Source organism: Neovison vison, chromosome 1, assembly GCF_020171115.1.
Source record: "Neovison vison isolate M4711 chromosome 1, ASM_NN_V1, whole genome shotgun sequence".
NCBI classification, from domain to species: domain Eukaryota; kingdom Metazoa; phylum Chordata; class Mammalia; order Carnivora; family Mustelidae; genus Neogale; species Neogale vison.
In genome coordinates, this window is record NC_058091.1 from 56,272,380 (window position 1) to 56,294,962 (window position 22,583).

The following is a 22,583-nucleotide window of genomic DNA, read 5'->3' on the forward strand; positions in this document are numbered from 1 at the left end:
GAGAGTAGAGTGACCTGGCTTGTGTATTTACCTTACAAAAGGAACTGAAGGCAATATTTGCAGATTACTTGATGCTATATATATATATATATAGAAAATCTTAAAGACTTTACTACTAAACTATTAGAATAAATGAATTCAGTAAACTTGTGGATACAAAATTAATATATAAAAATCAGTGTGTTTCTATACACTAATAATGAAGTAGCAGATAGAGAAATTAAGACAACAATCCCATTTACAATTATACCCAAAAGAACAAAATACCTAGGAATAAACTTAATGAGGGAGGTGAAAGACCTGTACTCTGAAAACTTTAAAATACTGATGAAAAAAAATTGAAGATGATACAAACAAATGGAAAGATAGCCCATGCTTATGGATTAGAAGAATAATTTTGTTAAAATATCCTTCTTGCCGAAAGAAATCTACAGATTCAATGCAATCCCTATCAAAATACCAACAACACTTTTCACAAACTAGAATAAATAAGATTAAAATTTGTATGGACCCACAGAAGACCCCAAGTAGCCCCAAGCAATCTTGAGAAAGAAGAACAAATCTGGAGGTATCATAATCCCAGATTTCAGGTATACCATGATCCTTAGTACTCAGAACAGTATGGTACTGGCACAAAAATAGATATATAGATCAATGGAATTGAACAGAGAGCCCAGGGGCTCCTGGGTGGCTCAGTGGGTTAAGCCTCTGCTTTCGGCTCAGGTCATGATCCCAGGATCCTGGGATCGAGGCCCGCATTAGGCTCTCTGCTTAGCAGGGAGCCTGCTTTCCCCTTTCTTTCTGTCTGCCTCTCTGCCTACTTGTGATCTCTCTCTCCTTCTGTCAAATAATTAAATAAAAAAAAAAAAAAACTAAGAGTCCAGAAATAAACCTATACTTATATGGTCAGTTGATCTATGACAAAGGAAGAGGCAAAAATACATGATGGGGAAAGGGCAGTGTCTTCAATAAATGGTGCTGGGGAAAACTGGACAGCTACATGCAAAAGAATGACATGGGACCACTTTCTTACACCATACACAAAAATAAACTCTAAATGGAAGAAAGACCTCAAAAATGGATTACATATGAGACCTGAATTTATAAAACTTCCAGAAGAAAACATAGTCAGTAATTTCTTTGACATTAGCTGTAGAAACATTTTTCTAGCTATGCCTCCTAAGGCAAGGAAAACAAAAGCAAAAATAAACTATTGGGACTACACCAAAATAAAAAGCTTTGCACAGCAGACAAAGCCATGAAAAGGGCAACATAGTGAGTAGGAGAAGATAGTTACCAATGATATCTACAGTAAGGAGTTATTATCCAGAATAAATAAAGAATTTATACAAGTCAGCACCAAAAAACAAATACCCCAATTAATAAATTGACAGGGATTCTAAATAGACATTTTCCCAAATAAGACATATAGGTTAACAGACACATGAAAAGATGCTCAACATCACTCATCACCAGGGAAATGCAAACCAGAACCACAATGAGATATCACTTTACAGGTGACTGAATGGGTAGAATAAAAAAGACAAGAAATAACATGTGTTGAAGAGGATATTGGAGAAAAAAGAAACCCTCGAGCACTGTTGGTGGGAATGTAAATTGTTGCGGCCTTTGTGGAAAACAGTATAGAGGTTCCTCAAAAAAATTAAAAATAGAAATGCTACATGATCCAGGAATTCCACTACTAGAAAAACAAAGAAAACTAAAACACTAATTTGAAAAGATATATGCACCCCTATGTTTATTGCAGCATTATTTACAATAGCCAAGATACGGAAGCAACCTGGTGTCCACTGATACATGAATAGAAAAAGATGCGGGATACACACACACACACACACACACACACACACACACTCTGGAATATTACTCAGCCATAAAGAAGAATGAGATCTTGCCCTTTGTGACAACATGGATGGACCTAGAGGGTAGTACCACGCTAAGTGAAATAAGTCAGTCAGAGAAAGACAAATACCATATGATTTCACTTCTGCATAAAAGCAAAAAACAAAAACAAAAACAAAAATAAATGAATAAAATAACAAGCAAAAAGCAGAAAGAGACCCATAAATGCAGAGAACAAACTGGTGGTTGCTAGAGTGGAGGAAGTGAGAGTATGGGAGGATGGGCAAAACGGGTGAAGGGGAGTGGGAGATGCAGGCTTCCAGTTATGGAAAGAATAAGTCATGGGAATAAAAGACACAGCATGGGGAACACAGTCAATGGCAGTATGACAGTTGAAAGGTGACAGCTACACTTGTGGTGAGCATAGCCTAATGGATAAACTTCGTGAATTGTTATGCTGTATACCTGAAACTAAGGTAACTTGTGTGTCTTCTGTACTTTAGTAATAAAAAAAAAAACCTGTAGGTTGGACCAATTTATGAATATAAGAAATATACATTGAAGCAAAATGCCTGAATAAAGAAAGCATCTAGAGGGCTATAGCTTCTTGTATATTTTTACATACACTGATGAATTCACTAGGAGGATGGGGGATGGGGTACTCCATACTCCAGTGCTCTGGGAAAAAAATGAAGCAGGGACTGGTGAGATAAGGTATTAGGGTTTCAGATAAGATATAGAGTAAATGAGTGCTTTTAACATTAAACTGAGAGGATATGCAGACACTGGCTGTAGTGTTCTAAAACAAAATGGTATTATCCAAGTATTCCATATGTAAGCAAATTACATTCATATAATAATCATATATAAAGGGAAATAGACCTCAGTATTTAAAATGACCCAAAATATACAGCATATATATTCTAAATGAATAAAATTCTGGAATGCACATTCCAGCTGAATGAAAGATGGATGAAAATAAAATGCTCAAGAGAGAAGTTGAGCAGGATGATAAACACTAAACCCTTTTATAGAGGAAATAAAGGATACATTATTATAAATGTGTTGAGATAAATACCAACAAAAATGTTTATTCAAAAAACATATGTGTTAAGAAAATATTGAAGCAAAAAAATTTTAGGTGGATTTTGTTCTAAAATATTAAATCAAACAATAAATTCGTGACAACTAAAGCAATATGGTATTTAAAAAGGATAAGAAAGGGGGTACTTGGGTGGCTCCATCGGTCAGTGTCCAGCTCTGATTTCAGCTCAGGTCAACAAATTGTCTACAAAAATAATTCATATGGAACAAGTTCTAGCTCAGTGCTCAACAGCTTAGCAGCAAGCCCCACAAGCCATTCCTCAGGAGAGACCAGTGAGAAACTAGAAGAAGCCACTGGACATCATGCCCTTCCTTTCCCCAGGGCTACCTTTTCTAGACTGCTTCAATGATTGGTTCAGAGTGAAATTTCAAATTGGGGTAAATATTTTTGTTTTAATTCTGAACCCAGGTGGGTTTGGGCTTATGAGGAATCACTACAATTAAAGAGAAATAAATCACCGTGTCTTTGTAAAATGAGATGTAGTGTTAATACAGGTTGACCTCTGTCCAGAAGGAAATTTGCAAAGAAGGAAGGATGTCAAGAAGCAGAGAAAGAGAAACTAATGGGGTTGGTCTAATATTCTACTGATGCTGCTTTGTAATACTTAATGATTTTGAACTTGCTCCTACCTCAAGTGTAAGCAAATGTGTGGAAAATGGGGAAGGAGGCAAATACCCTGACTTTTGACCTCTGTGTTCGCCTTCTCTCTGTAATCTCTCATCCATACTCACGGGGCACCCACCTTCTTAACACCACAGCCTCACTCTCACTCCGTGGTGCACATTAAAACTTTGAACTCTTGTCTACCAAATCTGCCTCCTGCTTGGTAAATAAGGAAGACAAAGACATTTAGGAAGTCACTTTCAACTCCTCACAAAGTTTTTACTTTCAAAGTCTGTTGTCTTGCACTAAACATCAAAACACCAAGAATCCTATTTTAGAGATCAGAGGCTAATACCACCTTCTTTACTCTTACCTTCCTGCTGTAATGATCCTATTAATTCCTAAGCATTGGCCTTTCAGCATCCCCCATCCCAGGAAAGATTGGCCCAGGCTCCCTGGGTAAAACATGTTCTTTAGAAATACAGAATGGAATGATTAACTTTTCATACTTCTCCACATCCTCAAATGTTCAAGAACATTCTTCCTTAGTGACTAGGACCAGCTTCAGGGGTGTACAACCTGTACAGTCACAAGGAACCTCACGCTTAGAAGGACTCTATGCTCTTTTTTTTTTTAAGTACTACTATCACCATATTGACATTCTTAATAATTTTCATTTTAACAAGGGGCTCTGTAAAACATGTAGCTGGCCCTGCCTGTGAGTCTGGGCCTTTAGAAAGAAGCCACCAACAAAAACTCAAAGGTGTTTAGTAATCTAGTCTTGCCGAATGTGGTGTGAGCCTACTTTGCCTTATTAACTAGGAGATTTTTTTAAAATTCTCTATTTCTACTATCCCATTTGTTCCTTTTCAGGCAGAAGCAAAAACGTCTTGTCAAGCCAAGATTTGTTAACTTGAGTACAAATCTCAAATTTAGGGCAAAGCCTGGGTGGGACCAGGCCCCTCAGGAGCAGCAAATACCAGGAGAGAAAGAACGGACCAGGCTCAAGCACTCCCTATGCTCAAGACCCCATCCACAATCACAGACAAAGGACGAAGGAAGAGAGCCCCATGCATCCACCTGTCCACCCAGGCCACCTGCCTGACAGGACAGATAGCAGAGGACCACCCTTCCATGGTCCAAGCAAGTGCAGTATAAAAAGCATGTGGGATTGGGGTCTAGGACAAACAACGATGTTTGTTATTGACCCCAAATTACACACGTAGGACCTATCTTTCCAGTGTCTGCACAATTGATGTCCTGTATCTTGTAATAGCCTAGGTAACAGCGTGTAAGACAAATATATTTCAATATGAAGGTCAGACGAATTTCAATGCACATGAATGTAAACTAACTTACCATCCAATAAAGTTTCACGATATACTTCCCATAGTTATTGAATAAAGGCATGTGACCTTTCACAGCCTTGCACAGAGAATAGATGTGTTCCCAGGGCTTCCAGATGAGAAGAGGGGGTTCCCCTGCATTCCCTTTAAAATAATTGTTCAAAGTAGCTCCATTGAAGATCTTCCACACTGCATAGATTTCGCTGATAATCCATCTCATCAGCTAGAGACAAAAGCCATTCGTGTTAATCAGTTGTTCTTCAATTGTTGGTACTGTAATTTAGGTGGGAAACAAGTCAAAATCTATTTCCAATCTACTTTTTCATATTAAATTCTACTTGTGCTTCACATTTTGATTTCCGATCTACAGAATAAAGTCATGGCTCTTGCCTTTGTTGTCAGGAAATATAGTCACAATACACGCTAAAAAGACTTAATATTAAACACACTCAGCTAAGAGCTGTCTTCCAGAGTAAACTACTAGTGGTTTGACATCGACTTCCTTTTGACATTGATCTTCATTTCAACTGTGTGTGCGTGTGTGTGTGAGACACACACACACAGAGAGAGAGAGAGAGAGAGAGAATGCTCCTGAGAGCAGTGATATTATTTTGGGATTAACATTTTATAAACGATTAAGCTACCCCTCTGTAAACGTTGAGAAGTATGCAAAGAAAATGATCTCTTCTATGTCAATAGGATCAAGAAGACAAGAAATGAGATATGAGAAAGAAAATTGCACACACATTTAAATATCCTCTAAGTCTCATATTTCATATGCCAATCTGCGGGGGCAGAAGGGCTCTGAACAAAATTCCCACTTGCAGAATTTTCAATGGGCAACAAGACGCAGTGGGGAGTTGAGCTTTGCAGTGGAAACAGACCAGGATTTGAATCTCCCTTCAGATCCTTCTGCTCTGGGGAATGTCATTTCACCATCTTTAAATTGCAATTTATGTAATGCTGTCTGTAAAATGCAGATTATGCTATCTACTTTTCAGCATTTTATAGGGAATAGAAACAATGTATAAAAAAAAATCTCTGGGTCACAGTGGTTGTTAAGTAAAGACATTACCCTAGTAGCATGGGATTTTCTGAAATAATCGTCTTGCGTTTAACTGCCTGGTTTATAAGAAGATTAAATACTTGAGACTAACCTTATAAGATTCATGTTTTCCTTAATTTACATTATCTAGGACGTTTCTTCAAGTTTAGTTTAGTTGAAAATGAAAGGTAAATCAAGTATCTTCTGTATGTATACCTGGGAATTTTGCTAGAATATTTTATACTTCCTTTAAAAATGAAAAGCGGAAGTCTATGCATGCTTTGGGTTATAAAATAAGCATATTTTAGACTAAAATATAAAATATAAAACACTTTAGAGATAACATTATACTACTCAGTACAACCTGGTTGAAGAAAGAAATGTTTTGACTTTAATCTTGGTCAAGATATTTAAGATAAGATGGGTTCCTGGGTGGCTCAGTGGGTTAAGCCGCTGCCTTCAGCTAAGGTCATGATCTCAGGGTCCTGGGATCAAGTCCCACATCGGGCTCTTTGCTCAGCAGGTAGCCTGCTTCCCTCTCTCTCATCTTCTCTTTCTGCCTACCTCTCTGCCTACTTGTGATCTTTCTCTGTCAAATAAATAAATAAAAATCTTTTAAAATAAAGATATTTAAGATAAGAAAGGCAAAGTGTTTGAATCAATAATGACTATTAATTCTCACTGGCACAGAATTTTTTTCTGGGAGAAAATAATTTTAAATGAAAAGACCTACTTCTGACATAACTGTCTTAGGGAAGTGGAACAGAGTCTGCTTCTGATGGAGAAAACCCAGGGTGGAGAGATAGAAGTGTTTACGTGAGATTTTCCCTGTAATAGCAAGACAAACAACATCAGGACACCGTGCCCTTGAGCACTATGTTGAGCAAGTTCCAAGCAACTTCATGTCCATCGCTGGGCACTTGCACTAAGAGGAGAAAGCCCAGATCATGAGACCCCAGCTACTGTGGGTTTATGGGGCAGGAGAGTAGGGGCACAGCAAAGCTAATGCTAACATTTTCCCACCATCTGCTCATTAAACTTAATTGAAGAGGCTTCTCTACCTCTTTGAATGTCTGGTGTATAAAATACTGAGTTACACCAAAACTTAGAGGTGAGCAAGGGAGAACTGAAATTGACGGTCTGGGAATTGTTTTAAGCAGGTCTGGAAAATGAAGCCTGAAAACAGGCTTCAGTTAAAAGTTCCTTACATACCTCGCTGCAGAGTAAATGTTCATTTGCTGAAAACAAATCAAACAGGATTTCATTTCTCACAACTACTGGAGCCTGAAATTAAAAATATATGTAAAAAGAGATATTCCTCATTAGGAAAAATAAAGGAAAAGTAGCTGAATGAAATATAGTCTCATGCAATATAAACAAGTCAAATCTGATCTCATTTCTCACAACCAGAGGAATTAAAAGAAAAGAAAAAAAAATAAGTGAAGCTCATTATTCCATAAGATAACCCTTTTAGAGCTATGGCTGCCATTCACTTCATAATGTAATGCCTATCAAACGCAGTATTTTCATATACATTTGAAATGTTATAAGATATATGCATTTGGTCTCAGCATGCATACACGCACAGTCTGAGAGTTTAAAAAAATGACAAAATTTAAATTAGCCTTTCAAGTTAAACCTAAAGCTTAGTTAACACATGCTAGCAGGAAAAATATCTTCATCCCTTTGATAAAACATACTAGGTATGACAGCTCTTTAAAATCTTGCCAAATTTCAAATCCTCTTATCTTTAAAAAAATCATATGGTGGTCATTATTTAATTGGTATATATCTAAAGATGCTTTTGTATGTTTAGATCACTAAGGAATAAACATAATAAGGGAACATATGATTTATAACAGTTTTTAAAAATTTGTTACAATTCATATCAAGCTTATATACTTAACATATCAAATTAACATAAATATGGTTTTGATTAATAAAAGATTTTCATGGAAACTACTGTCATCAACTACACTCAATGACATGTATAACGAGCATCTTGAAAACTTAATAAAATATTTCTTTATGTCTTGAATACTCAATAAAATATTTCTTTATGTCTGAGAGAAATTAACCCAAACTACCTTGAAGGCCTGAGTTGACTCTTAATTTATAATTTGTGATCATAGTAAGTTCGATTAAAATTGATTATAGATTAAATATTGAATAACTGAAATTTGAGGTGGAGTCTTAATAGCTGCCTGCCAATCGATATAAGATAGAAACTGATGGTGTGTAAAAGACAGCAAATATTAAGTAGACGTCTCTACGGAGGTCTTTATTCCCTACACCCGTCCTTGAGACAGAATCCATCTTCAGACAATTTACATCTGCTCAATATCATCATTACTCAAGGACCTGAACCATCCACACCTGATTCTCAGAAATATACAAAACTGATCATTCCTTCAGTGGTCAGAGCTTGTTAACTTCCTCAGCTGTATAGCCCATGTTGATTGTGATATCTTGAATCAAGGCTTTTAAGTTTGTTCATAACTTAGCTTCTCTCTGACTTAAATCGTGTCCTCCAACTTCATATTTGGCTTAGAGTAGAATAGAGTCAATCTCATGTAGGAAGGTCGATATTGTTTTGCTAAATTTTTGTCTGAGCTTTCTGTATGCCCACAGTTATTTCCATGTAAAATATACTTACCACTGTGGATCTAGACATTAAAACTTAAAAAACATTATTATAAGACTATCCTAGCTAGCTAGACTTTCAGCTGTGGCTATTCTGGTCCACACTCCAAGAGGAGTTCATGCACAAGATCAAGAGGAAGAGGTCAGCACAGAACAGAGGTGTTGAGTTGGGCAGCAACATTACGATAAATGTCAGGAGAAGTGTTACCACCAACAATGGATGAATTCACTTATAATACAAGTGTTATCTCTCAGAACTAAAGTATGTTAAAAAGAAAAAGGTGGTGTAAAACTTTTCTACTTATTCACATTTGAAACACTCTCACTTTAGGGACTTAATATCCTTTATTTGCGTGGAATGTAAACCCTGCACTTCCACTGCACAGAGCCTGAATATTATGAATAATACACTATTATTAAGTGCACTATATTAACACCAAAGAACTTACATTCTTCATACCAGTATTATCTAACATTATAAGTAATTTAAAGTCTTGGTTCATGGACATTTGATTTATTTAAAATATCTTACAAGTAGGCATTCAATAAATATTCTGTTGAAATATATTATTCTTTTATTTTACTAAATATATTTGTAATTAGGATTAGCTGACCTCGGCTAGTAACAGCAATTGAAAATATGGTGCATAAATTATATTTTCTTGCAATAGTAGTGGTGCTTATAAAGGCTAAAAATTTTAGGAATAAAATCACTTTGTGTGAAAGTGATTCAGTGGATTCCATAATCGATGGAAGAATCAGCTCCTTTACAACCATTTCATTAACACTAAATAACAATTTTAGCCTACTGGCTTTCCGTGCATTAAATGAAAATTCTAGGAGAGTCATAAACTAAAAAAAAGGAGTTAGTGATAATTAGACCCTTGGACACAGCAAATATGTTCAAACTAACATGACTATTAAGAAGGCAGACCAGTGGATCTAAAGTTTTCATGTACATAATGCTATTTTAAAGGATGGCTTCTCTGGAGATATCCCAGTCAATGTGACTCAAGTGTCTGGGTGTCAAGTCCAGAATTGAAGATGGCCCTTGGGAAATGCTTCAGGAATACCTGAAATGCAGAGAGCCAAGTGCCAGTCTCCTGGGCTAGAAAATTAACGCTGGTAAACACTAGAGTAAACAGACCTTCAAGTCACATAAATTCCTGCTAAGCAGCAGTAAAGGGCAATTCTGTCAGTCAGAAATTAAGGAATAACTTCCCACACGTTTTAGGCTCTTCTTTGATATCATGTAAAAAAGAAAAAAAAAAAAAACTCAAGACTTTACACAAAATTTCAATATGCTCTTGGGAGCCAGTACAAGTGATATTAAACTATGCTGATACACATTTATTTCTATTAAATGTCAAAAAGTAATTCCTTTTTCTTACTAAATAATATGGGAAAAATTTACCCTACATTGTTTTAAAAATGAGAATTTTCATAACTAGGATATTATAGCCCACAGTTAACATGTATTTTGTTCAATAGTGAAAATGTTTCTTACCCGATTAATTAAAAAATCCTGTGGACGTTTCCAGGAATAAATTTTCAACGATGGTGGTAATTCAATCTTTCCTTCGGGGTCTTCAAAAAAATGCTATATAAAAAAATATATATTGAGTTTTTTGTCTCCATATGATTCTAAAAATATGAAACTAACTCAATCCTAATAAAAATCAGTAAGTTCATAGATTCAACCAATAAATATGCATTTATAGAGCAATTTGTATACTTGCTCTCAGAAGTATCTCATGGAGTATTTGGTGAATATGGAAGTATTTAGTGAACAAAACCTCAATTGTTGAGTAACATTTTATTGCAGAGGATGCAATCAAAATGAGCATGAGCTGCTTTGGAATGTGAGGTAGGTATGGTAGGAAAGCAATTTGGGTGGGCCAGATATGAACATATTTTGCACTGAAAAGATTGTTCTTGTTTTTACTTGAGAAAATTAAAAAATCATAAATATGATTGTATGCCAGTGAAATTTTTGAAACTTGGATCTGACTTTCATTTATTAATTTTTAAAATTAAACATTTTATTTTGAGATAATTATAGATTCACAACTCATGCTGTGAAATAATAAAGAGAGTTCCTGTATTCTGTCTACTCAGTTTCTCCAGTGGGAAATCTTCCAAAACCAGAGTGCAATGTCACAACCAGGATACTGATGTTGACGGTCATGGTATACCACAGTTCCAGGAACACAAGGATCCTTCCTAGGCCCTTTTATGCCCTCCCACCCCCTTACCACCTGTTTAATCCCTACCACCTGGCAATCATTAATCTGGTCTCTTTTTATCATTTCAATAGTGTTATATGAGGGGCACCTGGGTGACTCAGTTGGTTAAGCGTCTGACTCTTGGTTTCAGCTCTGGTCATGATCTTGGGGTCGTGAGATCAAGTCCTGCTTTGGGCTCTGTGCTCAGCAGGGAATCTGCTTGAGATTCTCACTCCTCCCCCCTCTGCCCCTTTCTCTGATCTCCCACGCATGCACTCTCTCTCAAATAAACAAATAATAAATCTTCCCAAAAAAATAATGTTATATGAATGGAATCATATATCATGTAACATTCTGGATTGGCTTTTTTCTCTCTCTGCCTAATTCCCGGGATATTCAATTCATTCAAGCTGTTGCAAGTATCAATTTGCAGTTTGTTTTGTTTATTGATGAGCAATATTTCATGATATGGATATTTGTTTGTTTGTTTACCATCTGTTCATTGAAGGACATTTGGGCTGTTTCTAATTTGCGGCTCTTACTTATAAAGCTGCTATAAATTTTTGGATATAGCTTACAGGTTTTTATATGAACATAAGTTTCCATTTCTCAGAGGTAAGTGTCCAGGAATGCAATTAATTTATTAATTTTTGAGTCCTTAGAATGGGTCAGTTAGTGAGCTCTGGAGGAAGAATGATATCCAAATATCTACTCTCAAACGCTAGCAATATAGCAAATTAGATTTCAAGTAGCTACTGTGTAAAAGTTCTCACAGATCCTAAAATAGTTAAGTTGTGGCGGTGAGCCTTACAGAAAATGGAAAGTGCTGGGAGTACAAAAACAATGCTGTAGGAATATAAACTATCTGTACTGAAAAATAAGGAGTACTAAATTTCACCTGAGTTAATAGTGACAGGGGAAAGTAAATACTATTTTGTGATTTTTATGGTAATCACATTTTTATTCAAATGCTAGTGTGACCTGAGTAATTGGTTACATTTGAGGGACCTGTCTGAGCTTTTTCACAAAGTGTCTATGTGTATCTGGAGTATATTTAAGATCCTGAAATACTTTGAATGAAGATAAAGGCAATCCCAATATCTCGTCAAAATGATCCAAGAATGAGTCCCTGAACAATAGACTGACGTTTCCAAGAGACACACTAGACTTCTGGGGTTGCCTCATGTTGTTTTGTTTTCCTCCCTTACAAATAATTCAGTTATTTTAAAGTCCCTTATCTGACAACCCCAAATCAGAGTCACTCATGGATCTATTTCTATTATTTAATTTTCCTCTTGTTTTTTCAGCCACTTTTTTATCACACTTCTCATGTGTGATAAATTTGGGTTGTATGATAAATGTTGCATATAAAAATGTATATGGTCCTAAATAATGATGCCTTCCTCCAGAGAGGAGGATTTCATCCTTTCTGGCATCAAAGTACAAAATGAACTTGACCCCATCAACACTGGGTCTCAGGGTTTGACTGGGCTGGTGTAGGCTTGGTTTACCCTTACTCAACACAGAATGCTATCGCCATGTTTGGGTACTCACTGAAAAGCTGGAGTGTCTGAGTCCCTTCACCTTGGTATACCCTAAATTCCAATCTCTTGCCATAGCATCATGAAATATTTTCCGTTATTTAACTTCCAAACTGTTGTTTTTTACTCATTTGCTCGGCAGCAAAAATCTTCACATATATAGCTTAGGATTTGGTTAAATGTCTTAAAATAAAATTATATGGGAAACATTCAGATTGTGGTTCTGTAATTACCTCTGGGATTTGGGTTCTAGTTTTGGCTGTTTCACAGCCCCAGTCAATATCCTCTCTCTCTTCAGCCCAGAAAAACTGGCATGAACCCCAGCCACTACTTTCTGTTTGACCTTTCGTTGTCATGCCTTGAATTATTAAATGTCTTTAAGGAGAGAAAACAGAAAGGTAAATGGGAGTTTACCATATCATAATCTGCTATGATTCCCTTTTCTCCATGTTAAGTTAGTGGTAAATGGTAATCTTTCTATGTCATTTTGCCTTAGGTGTATTTCTTATATGCACCTTACTATGCTTCATTATATATATCTCAGTTTGGTTCATCCATCATGTCTTTTTGTTGCTGTCACTTAGCAGAAGAATTGAGACTTGACTCTGGAATTACAGGGAAGGGTTAGATTATCTGATGCTGATTTCCTGATCACTAGCCTCACATCTAAAGAAGAGACTTTCTATAAAATTCCAAGGATACTTGCTATAGTCAGATGATTAAGGTAATTGACCCTGGTAAACTGTGGATGTTGCAAATGTGACATGCTTGGGGTGTCCACCACTCACTCCCGTGAGGGACTGTCACTTCACAGCCATGAATGTTGAGGTTGTAGAACAGAACTGGGAGTGGGAAGCAAGATTGTATCCCATATGATATCTGGGCTATTGTAAGAACCAGGGTTTGACCTGATACTCTTCCACCTTGTGAAGATGGCAGAGGCAGAATGGAATGTTGGCTCAGGTTCTGAAGTGTCACATGCCATTGGAATAGTCCCAATTCACCACAGGAGGAGGGCTGGTGCTGCCCTAATCATGCAGTTTTATACATGGTCTGAGGATCACAGAACCAAGGTTGGAGTCTGATGTTCACTTAGCAACATTCCTATATGTTGCCCCCAAATGAAATGGGCATCAAGTATCCAGCACACATGTTACTTTTCCAGTCTCAATGGTTTTTCTCCAATAAATGTTCTTTCAACAGACGTGCCCTTGTTTCAATAACATTGGTAAGTTCTAGAATTTGATGCTTAACCTCCCAGAGATCTGCAAGATTTCTCCGTCGTCATCTGGTAAAGGCTTACTTACACTTCAAGGGCCCTAACATGTTACAGTTTATATCTTATTTATATCTTATTTCCTATTTAAGTTTTCAGACATGCTGCTCTTCACCCTGTTATCCTTCACACTCTACAGTGCCTTGTCTTTAGATCTTTTCTAGAGCTCAGTGCTTACCTGAGGATTTGCACAGTCTATCTTCCTGATGTACATTCACACTCAACCCCCATTAGTTGTAAATTTCTGTTAAAAATATGTAGACTATGACCATTGTAATTTGAACCCACAGAGTTCAAAAGCCCTGTCCATCTAAAAGTTCCACAGTCACCCTAGGTATGGTGAAAAGAATGTATTCCCTCATACGTTCCTAATCTGAAATTGTTCAGGTACTAACAGAATCAGCAATTAGTTACATTTGTTATCTTTTGTAAACAAATTACTGTAATGAATTATGCAGTTTATACTTCTGCATTTTGTGAACAAAATATAATTGCTAATAAGAACCATTCCAGAGTTCTCGATGCAAATAAACACCCCAGAGTTCATCGTGGTCATTCTGGCAATTTTGTTTGTGTTTTGAAACTGCATTGTGTTTCATAAACATTTTGGTTAAATGAATTGTTGCACCAAGTAAATGGGTCATATTTTTTTTTAATTTTTTTTAAAGATTTTCTTTATTTATTTGAGAGAGAGAGAGAGCACGTGCACCAGCAGGGGGAGTGGCAGACAGAGGGAAAAGCAGTCTCCCCGCTGAGCAGTGAGCAAGGTGCCTGATGCTGGGCTCCATGGGTGGACCCGGGGATCGTGACCTGAGCCAAAGGAAGACACTTCACTGACTGAGCCACCCAGATGCCCCAAAGGGTCACATTTAAAATGCAACCCAGACTCATACCCTCAAAAAGAAGTCTTTAGAAATAGAGTAAACATTTTTAAAAAGGCAAAAGAACCTAATATAATATACTTGGAAAATGTAGGCACACTGTTTTCAGCTCCGATCCCAGGGACACATCATGTTTCAGTGGCCATAGATAAACAAGGAGTACCTGAGATCCTTCCCCAAATATCTTCAGGGAGGCGATAGTAAGAGATTCAATCCTTATCTCACAGTAACAACTTAAAAAAAAAAAAATCTCCTATTCACTAGATAACCGTTCACAGGTCTGCTGGGGCTTTCATTTTCTAAACTACTCTAAATGCCTTGTGCCCAACTCTGTCCAAAATCTACTATCTGACTTGTTCTATCAATTTCCCCTTTATTTCATTATGACCCTCTGATCATCTCTCCCCTTTTCTTACTCAAATGGAATTAGCAAAGCCCAGGTCTAAGGCTTGGAAAGACAGGCGGGATGGAGGGAGACAGGTGGACAAAGACAAAATTTCTCTCTTGAAGGGAGCCTCTGGAGAAGAATGAGCACTCTCCCATGTTAACAAATCTTATGCTACTATTAAATTAGGACTAAAATGACCTCTAGTCACATTCAAGCGGACTTACAAATAGAGGGCTTTTTCCTGTTTTGTCCTTTTCTTTTCCACCTTTGCCTGCGTCCCACTTCTCTGCATTGATGTCAGCCTCGCTCCATTCCGGCCAGATTGGGAATTTCCCCTTCTTCTGCTCCACGGAACTAGGCTGCACGTTACTGCCCAAGTAGTACTGACTAGAAACAGAGCAGGGAGATGGGTTAGTTTTAAGTCAAATCTCTGAGGTAAAGTATTGGATTCATTGCATGGTTTAACTTTAATGGTCTTGTCAGCAGTCATGTTAAAGACATTTTTCAATCGTTGTTACCTGTAGCCAGACAGCTTCCACAGGTTAGGGTTCAAAGAAACTAAAATACCTGATGAGATTATTCTGTAAACAAATTCTGAGCCTTAGGCCCTACTTACTAATGTAGGACATTCATCATAAACACATAAAATGCCATGAAGGGGAATATTTATATACAATTCACACTTAAAATCCTTTGCACATATAATATTAATGGCTTTCTGAAGATCATTACAAATGTAATTTTGATTTTTCCCAGTATAAGTGTGCTATGTGATCGTTATTTTAAAATAAATTTTTTTTAAAGATTAGGTAAGTAAAAAAGACATTCCCACTCCATTCTATAAACCACATTGTTAACAAGTGTCCAAAGATATACATTTCTTCTTCAAAAATAGCATCATTCAGCACATTCTCTTTATAGACTGTTTATTTCTATTTACCAGTATATCATAAATAGTTCCTATGTCGATGAGAATTTATCTAAATACAAATTTAATACTTGCATACTGTTCCATTGTATAAATATACTTCTTTTTGTCTAAGCTTCTGTATTTAAAAACGTGAAGGTTTTGATTTAAAATTTTTTTCACTATTTCATATTTTTTAAACATTTTATTTATTTATTTGACACAGAGGGAGAGGGAGAGAAAGCACAAGCAGGAGGAGAGGCAGAGGGACAGGGAGAAGCAGGCTCCCCACCTGAGCAGTAAGTCCAACAAGGGGCTCGATCCCAGGACCCCGGGATCATAATCTGAGCTAAAGACATACTCTTAACTAACTGAGCTACCAAGGTACCCCTTTTTCCACTATTATAAACAAGAGTTTAGAGGCTTTCCTTATTCCCAAATCTTTGCATTCCTTATTAATTCTTTTCTTAGGATAGATTTTAATAAGAGAACGTAAAGTACCCAAATATATGCATATTTAAAGTTTGTGATATATTTTCACTAATTATCTACAGAGAAGTTGGACTCGTTTTATACACTCATTATCATGTTGCAATTTTATATCTCTAAACCTTGTCTTTTGCCTTTTTTTAATTATTGTAACCTTTAAAGTCTAAAATACGTGTCTCATTTAATTTTTCGAGTTTTAACTATGAATGACTACAACCCTGCTCTAGACCCTTGGATAGGCAGTGAACAAACCGGACAAGAATCTCTACCCTTATAGAGTTCATATTCTAGTGGGTAGAAACATAAAATCACAGGATAAATTAACTAAAATATAGAGTGCATTAGAAAGTGAAAAATTAGGGGGAATCATAAAATAGGAAGGGGAAACTGAAGAGTTAAGGTACACAATTTTAATACAGTGGTTAAGGAAAGCACTCCATCATAGGGTAATCATTCACTCAACGGGGAAAGAACATGAAGGATCGAGCCGTGTGGATCCGGGGAAGGCTGTTCTGGAGACCGGAACTGGCAAGTACAAGCAGCAAGGCGAGTCTTCCAGATGCGCAGTGCATCCTGGCTTATCTGAAGAATAAAGAGATCAGTGGGGCTGAAGGAAAGTAAAAGGAGATAATTTCAGAGAGGGAACAGGAGATGCAGAGATTATATAGGTGATGTAAGCCAAAGGAAAGACATCGATTTCCCTAGGTGAGAAAGGAAGCCAGAGGAGAGTTTTGAGCAGGGACGTTTATAAGCATTCATGCCTGCTGCTACGTTGAGAAAAGGGAAAAGGGAACAAGAGAGAGAATTTAGAAGGCGCTGAAATAACAGGTGAGAGCGGATGGTGATTTGGACCAGGCTGCTGATGGTGAGGCAGCAAGAGAGAGGCCCCTGTTTTTAAGAGAAAGCCCATAGACTGAACTGATGTTTCCTGCAAGACAGAAGACTATGGGTTTGGGCAAAACAGAGGTAAAGAGTAAAGCAGCATTTCACTTGTAAATGAGCTGTGTTTATCACGTTTGTGGTGATATTGAATAGTTAGTTAGACATAGGATTCTAAGGCTTTGGGAGAAAGAATCATTCTAAAATGAAAATTGGAGTCATCGGCGTTTAGATGGTATCTGAAGTCTTAAGACTTCAGGCTATTAAGACTTAAGCTATTCAAGACACCTAACAACCGGTGAGCAATTGACCAAACCTTAAAGCCTCGTTATGTTAGACATTATTTATTTGAGTCGCGGGGTCAGGAGTATGAGGTCTTCAGGGTGGGTCAGGGGCTCAGGGCAAGCAGAAGACAGAAATGTCTAGGGCTCAGGGTTATTGGTAATGTTATTGTTAAGGTTATTCCACAATCAATATTAAAATATTTCAGTATTCTATCAATACAGCTGTATACCTGCTCTGGTACTCCATGTGAAAAGTCAGAAAGAGTAGGAAGAAAACTGAGAAAAGCAGTCTGTGAGTGTGGGGGACAGAATAATGCATCCTCCCCCCCTCCCCCACCTCCCGCTCCTCCCACCACCCATGTCCACACCCGAATTTCTGAACTGGGGGATAGGTTACCTTTCCTGGCAAGAGAAGGTTTGTAGACAACTTTAAGTATTTGAGATGGGAGGTTATCCTGGAATCTGCATGGGTTCAGTACACTCACATGTGTTCTCAAAAGTGGAAGGAGACAGAAATCGTCAGAGGGAGATTTTACTCCGGAAGAATGAATAGAAAAATGCAAAACTGTTGGTTCTGAAGACAGAAGGAGGAGGCCACATGCCCAAGAGAGTGAGCAGCTTCTTGAAGCTGAAAAAGGCAAGGAAATGGATTCTCTCTGCGAGCCTCTAGAGAGGAAGGCAGCCCTGTTGGTTCCTTCACGTTAGCTCAGTGAGACCCATTTTGGACTTCAGACCTCGAGAATTGCACAATAATAGTTTTGTACTGTTTAAGCCACTAAGTTTGTGGTATTTTATTATAGCAGCATTAAGAAACAGAAATAAAACAGTAGAGGGTTATGCCTTAAAAGTTAAGTAAAACATTTTTTTTAAGTAAGAGAATGCTCAGCAGATCCAAATGCTGCTAATAGATCAACAGAATGAAATATGAACAAATAAATGTTGAATTTAGCAACAAGAAGGTGAAAAGTCTTTCTCAAATTTCACCTTCTGGAGCAGGGAGTGGGAGGAACTTTCTCGAACATCCTATCTAGAATATGAACCCCTCTGCCTCCTTTCATATTGCTTCATTTTTATAGCACTTGATGGTTCTCTCACTAATCCTTTGGTGCTTGTGTTTCCACAGGTAGGCTTTGTAAGCTTCACAGGGGTAGGATCCATGGGTTTTTTGTTCACTTCTTCTATCTCCAGCAATTAAAACAGTGCCTGGATAACATAAGAAATCTGGCTCCCTCTCTGCCGTCTCTTTACATGAAATAAAAGAACGAATGTCTTGACATACTACTTCTATCATTTCTAATTAGGACTGTTTTTGAGGTTTTATGAATAGGTAAAGGTTGATCAGGTGGCTCACCAGTCCTGTTCCTCATTTCTTATATTTCCTAGTCCTTTGCAGTTTGGCTGGTACTTTGTGGTGGTGTTTTAGACAATAGCATGTATAGGGAGATATGTTGTATCCTACCTCCAGGCTCATAAAACATCCTATGACATACTTGTCCACATGCTCAATCCTTCACAGAAGATCTTGGGAAATGGTAATTCGTGGGGTTTTGGAATATAGGTGAGGTTCAGTGGGGCGAAGTCTGGAGCTGATGACCAAGAAAGAATTCTTGAGACATCTTGGGTGCAAAACGGTGGTTTTATGAAAGCACTGGGACAGGACCCATGGGCAGAAAGAGCTGTTGCACCAGGGTTGTGAGGTGTGGCTGCTTATATACTTGGGAGTTGGGGGAGGTAGGGAACATGGGGGTTTCAAAAGAATTTTCATTTGTTAAAGAATTTTCATTTTCATCCTCACAGGATACCGGAGGCCTTGCTGTTGTCAAGTTAAAGTTGTCTCCCCCCACCCCCAGCAAGGCATTAATGTTAGGATAGTTGGAAGCTTCCTGGAGGAACATTACACTCTGCCAGCTTCAAGTATCTGTCAATGGGCTGCTGCAGGTTATAAGAACGTTTAACTGTATCTACATTTCCTTCTTCCTTCAAAGCTAGGTTATTGATGGAAGTGCTTTGTTCTTATAGATTGCTAAGACATTTGTAAACCGAGGGAGACTTGCAGGAATGTGATCTCTATAAGTTAACTATTTGTTTTTCCTTTCTATAGCTTTAGGGAGCCAAGAGTGCATGAGAAATGTCACATAGATACCATCTGGGGCTTGGGGGGTGTTGTGGAGTGTCAGCTTCTGCTTTGTCCTCAGCTTGCCTTCTGTTCTCTCATCAGTAACGCCACAAGAGGGAAAGAGCCAAAAATCCTTATTTAGCACATGCAAGGCCACTCCTAAACTCCTGATCAAACTCTAATATCAATGAGAAATATCCTTTGCTGTGTGATCTGGGGTTTATCTGGTATTGTAGCTAACATTGATTACTTCCTCCCTGCTTCTTTGATATTGTAGCTAGCATTGATTGTTAACATTGACAAATATAAAGAGTATAATTATTTTTTTTAGGGTTTGGATTTCTTCTTTTATGACTTTTAGCATTATAAATCATTATATCATTACACATGGTAATTTACTTATACATTACTTTTTACTATCTTAAGTCTTTGACACTTGATTCTTTTTTCTTGTGATTTTTGTTGGTTTTTGTTTGTTTCCTTTTTTTTGTTTTTGTTTTTTTTGGTTTTTGGTATATTTTCATGTTTTAGGACACTTGTATCATGAGCCCATCCTTATCAGGATGTTCTTTTTCGCCAATCCCCTTTCCCCAAGGCAATCCTGTATTGAAAGAATGCTTTTTCAATGTTAATATGGAATTTTCTTCTTTCAGAAATCCCAAATAAAGAAGGCATCCAGGAACCCATAAGTACTTTAAAATCAGATCTCAAACCTACCTAAGTCTCAATCCCAAGATTTCCATTTCTCAAGGAAGATTTTTTTATTTTCCAGCCAGACACAAAGCGTAGAAAAGCTAACTGTCTTATAATCTAAAATTATAAGGCAGATTTTTCTTATTCACCTTTTTAAAAAGAATTAAACTTGGAAAGTCATGCCTTCATCCAAGGTTGGAGCACTCCCTTTCATCATCTGTCCTATATATGTTAAAACAAAAGAGTCTACTTTCGTAAGGCTGCTAAGCCTTCCCCAGGGAAACTATAGTCTCAACTTAGAGTTAAAACATCCTGACTTTCAGTTCCCTCCTCATTTCTGGATCCTGAAGATTTTTTATTTCTTTAGGTAGGCATTTGTAAGGATTAGGTTTTTGTTTTTGTTTTGTTTTGTTTTTTGTCTTAATCCACTATCTTGCTGGAAAAGAAAGTCTAAGAATATATCCATTGTAAAGGAGTATTTCTAAGAAGCATCTAAGAAAAGGTGACAGAAAGATGATTAGAATAGTTTTCAGGAAGAAAGGAAAAATTTTTCAAAATATTAATAGGAAAACAAAGGCATAAAATAGTAAACTAAGAGTACCTCTGTTTTATTCAGATTTGGTACAACTGTAGAGATAAAAAGAAATCCATGACTATGTAGCCAACAAAATCATGATAAATTTTAACTCATTCAGGAAGCTCAGTCTCCTTAAAAGCTGTTTTTGTAAGGGGAGGATCTAATTTCTTAAAAGAAATAAAGGCTCTGCTGAGATTATGTTTTGCTCTCCTCTTTTTTCTGTCAAGTATAAATAAATGTTCTGGCTTCCTCCCTTAAACTATTAAGCTTTATCACTAATTGGCCTACTTTTCTTGTAAACATATCAAATTTGATTCTGTCTGTGTTGAAGATCACTTAAAAAATACTCTCATTTGAGCATTTCATACCAGCCCCATAGCTCACCTATAGTGTTACTCACACAATATAAACAATAGTAAAATACGGCCCAATGTCAAATATACAGTAGATTTGATTCAGATATGTTACTTTTGAAACAGTCAGCACAGTGTGCCTGTGACACTCATTGCCAGAATGTACCTGCTGATATGGGATTGCTGAGACCCTCAGACACTCAAAGTACAGTATTCCTGGTCTCATCAATTCTGAGAACAAGCTAATCTATAAACACAGAAGTAGCTCAGGACTTTTGAAGATTTGTGAACTGGTAATACTGGGAGATAAATAGTGCCAATTCTAGGAAAACTCATAGGTGCAGAGAAATCACACCTGACATGCTAAAGTATCAGGGGTACCCAGAGTTATTTTATTCGCATAGCAACATACCCAAGTACTAGCGATCCATTAAAATTACAAGCTGTATAAGAGATTTGAAAGATAAACATATCCTCAGAATATATGACTAAATACTCCCTTCTACACAGTGAGTCTAAATATGCTATTGAGATAGAGGAAGTCTCACCCACACTTTTAGGAGAAGCTAGAAATCTGTAGACAAAGCATATTTATGGAAATTTATTATTTTTAAAAAACTTAATGTCAATGAGGAATGTTTATAACATCAAGCCCGTACATTCAAAATGCCAAATGATATTTTAAAGGAAACTGATGCTTGGAGGGAGAAAAAAATTCCACAGAGCCAGACAATGGGCTGATTTTCCGGAGTAGATACATAAAATATAAAGATGCTCCTGGGGAAAAGAGAAGCAACAGCAGAAAGGAAGCAAATTTATAACAGCAGGTCAAGTTGGACAGAATAGTCTGACATAAAAATGATATATTAAATAAGCAATGGGTTTAGAGTTGTTAAGATTATTATATATAAAATACATATATATATCTTATATATATGGGAATTAATAGATATATTAATAGATATATATGTATTTTAATATATCTATTAATTCCCATATATGTATTTGTGACTGAAATGAACTGATCATGATTAAAAGACATTGAAAAATGTGAATGAGTGTTTGCAGAGGCAGGAAGGAGAGGGGCAAAATGGGTGCAGGTGTCAAGATGTATAAACTTCCAATTATAAAATAACTAAGTCATGCAGAATGTAATGTACAGCATGATGACTATAGTTAATAATACTGTATTGCATATTTGAAAGTTGGTAAGAGAGTAGATCTTAAAAATTCTCATCAGAAGAAAAAAAATTTTGTTAACTATGTGTGGTGATAGAGGTTAACCAGACAACTGTGGTGATCATTTCTCAGTTTCCACAAATATCAAATCATTATGTGGTACATCTGAGCTAATATAATATTATATGTA

At 36.9% G+C, this 22,583-nt stretch overlaps 1 protein-coding gene across 1 annotated transcript in view; it reads right to left on the reverse strand.

Moving 5' to 3' along the window:
* The window catches only part of ADGB (androglobin), a 170,805-nt gene that overhangs the window by 127,907 nt on the left and 20,315 nt on the right, over positions 1–22,583 (reverse strand). Inside the window, exons 2-5 of the mRNA XM_044247121.1 lie at positions 15,141–15,303; positions 10,113–10,205; positions 7,175–7,246; positions 4,931–5,140 (exon numbers count right to left, since the gene is read on the reverse strand). Of these exons, the coding sequence (XP_044103056.1) occupies positions 4,931–5,140; positions 7,175–7,246; positions 10,113–10,205; positions 15,141–15,303 (538 nt within the window). The remainder of the gene's footprint in view (positions 1–4,930; positions 5,141–7,174; positions 7,247–10,112; positions 10,206–15,140; positions 15,304–22,583) is intronic.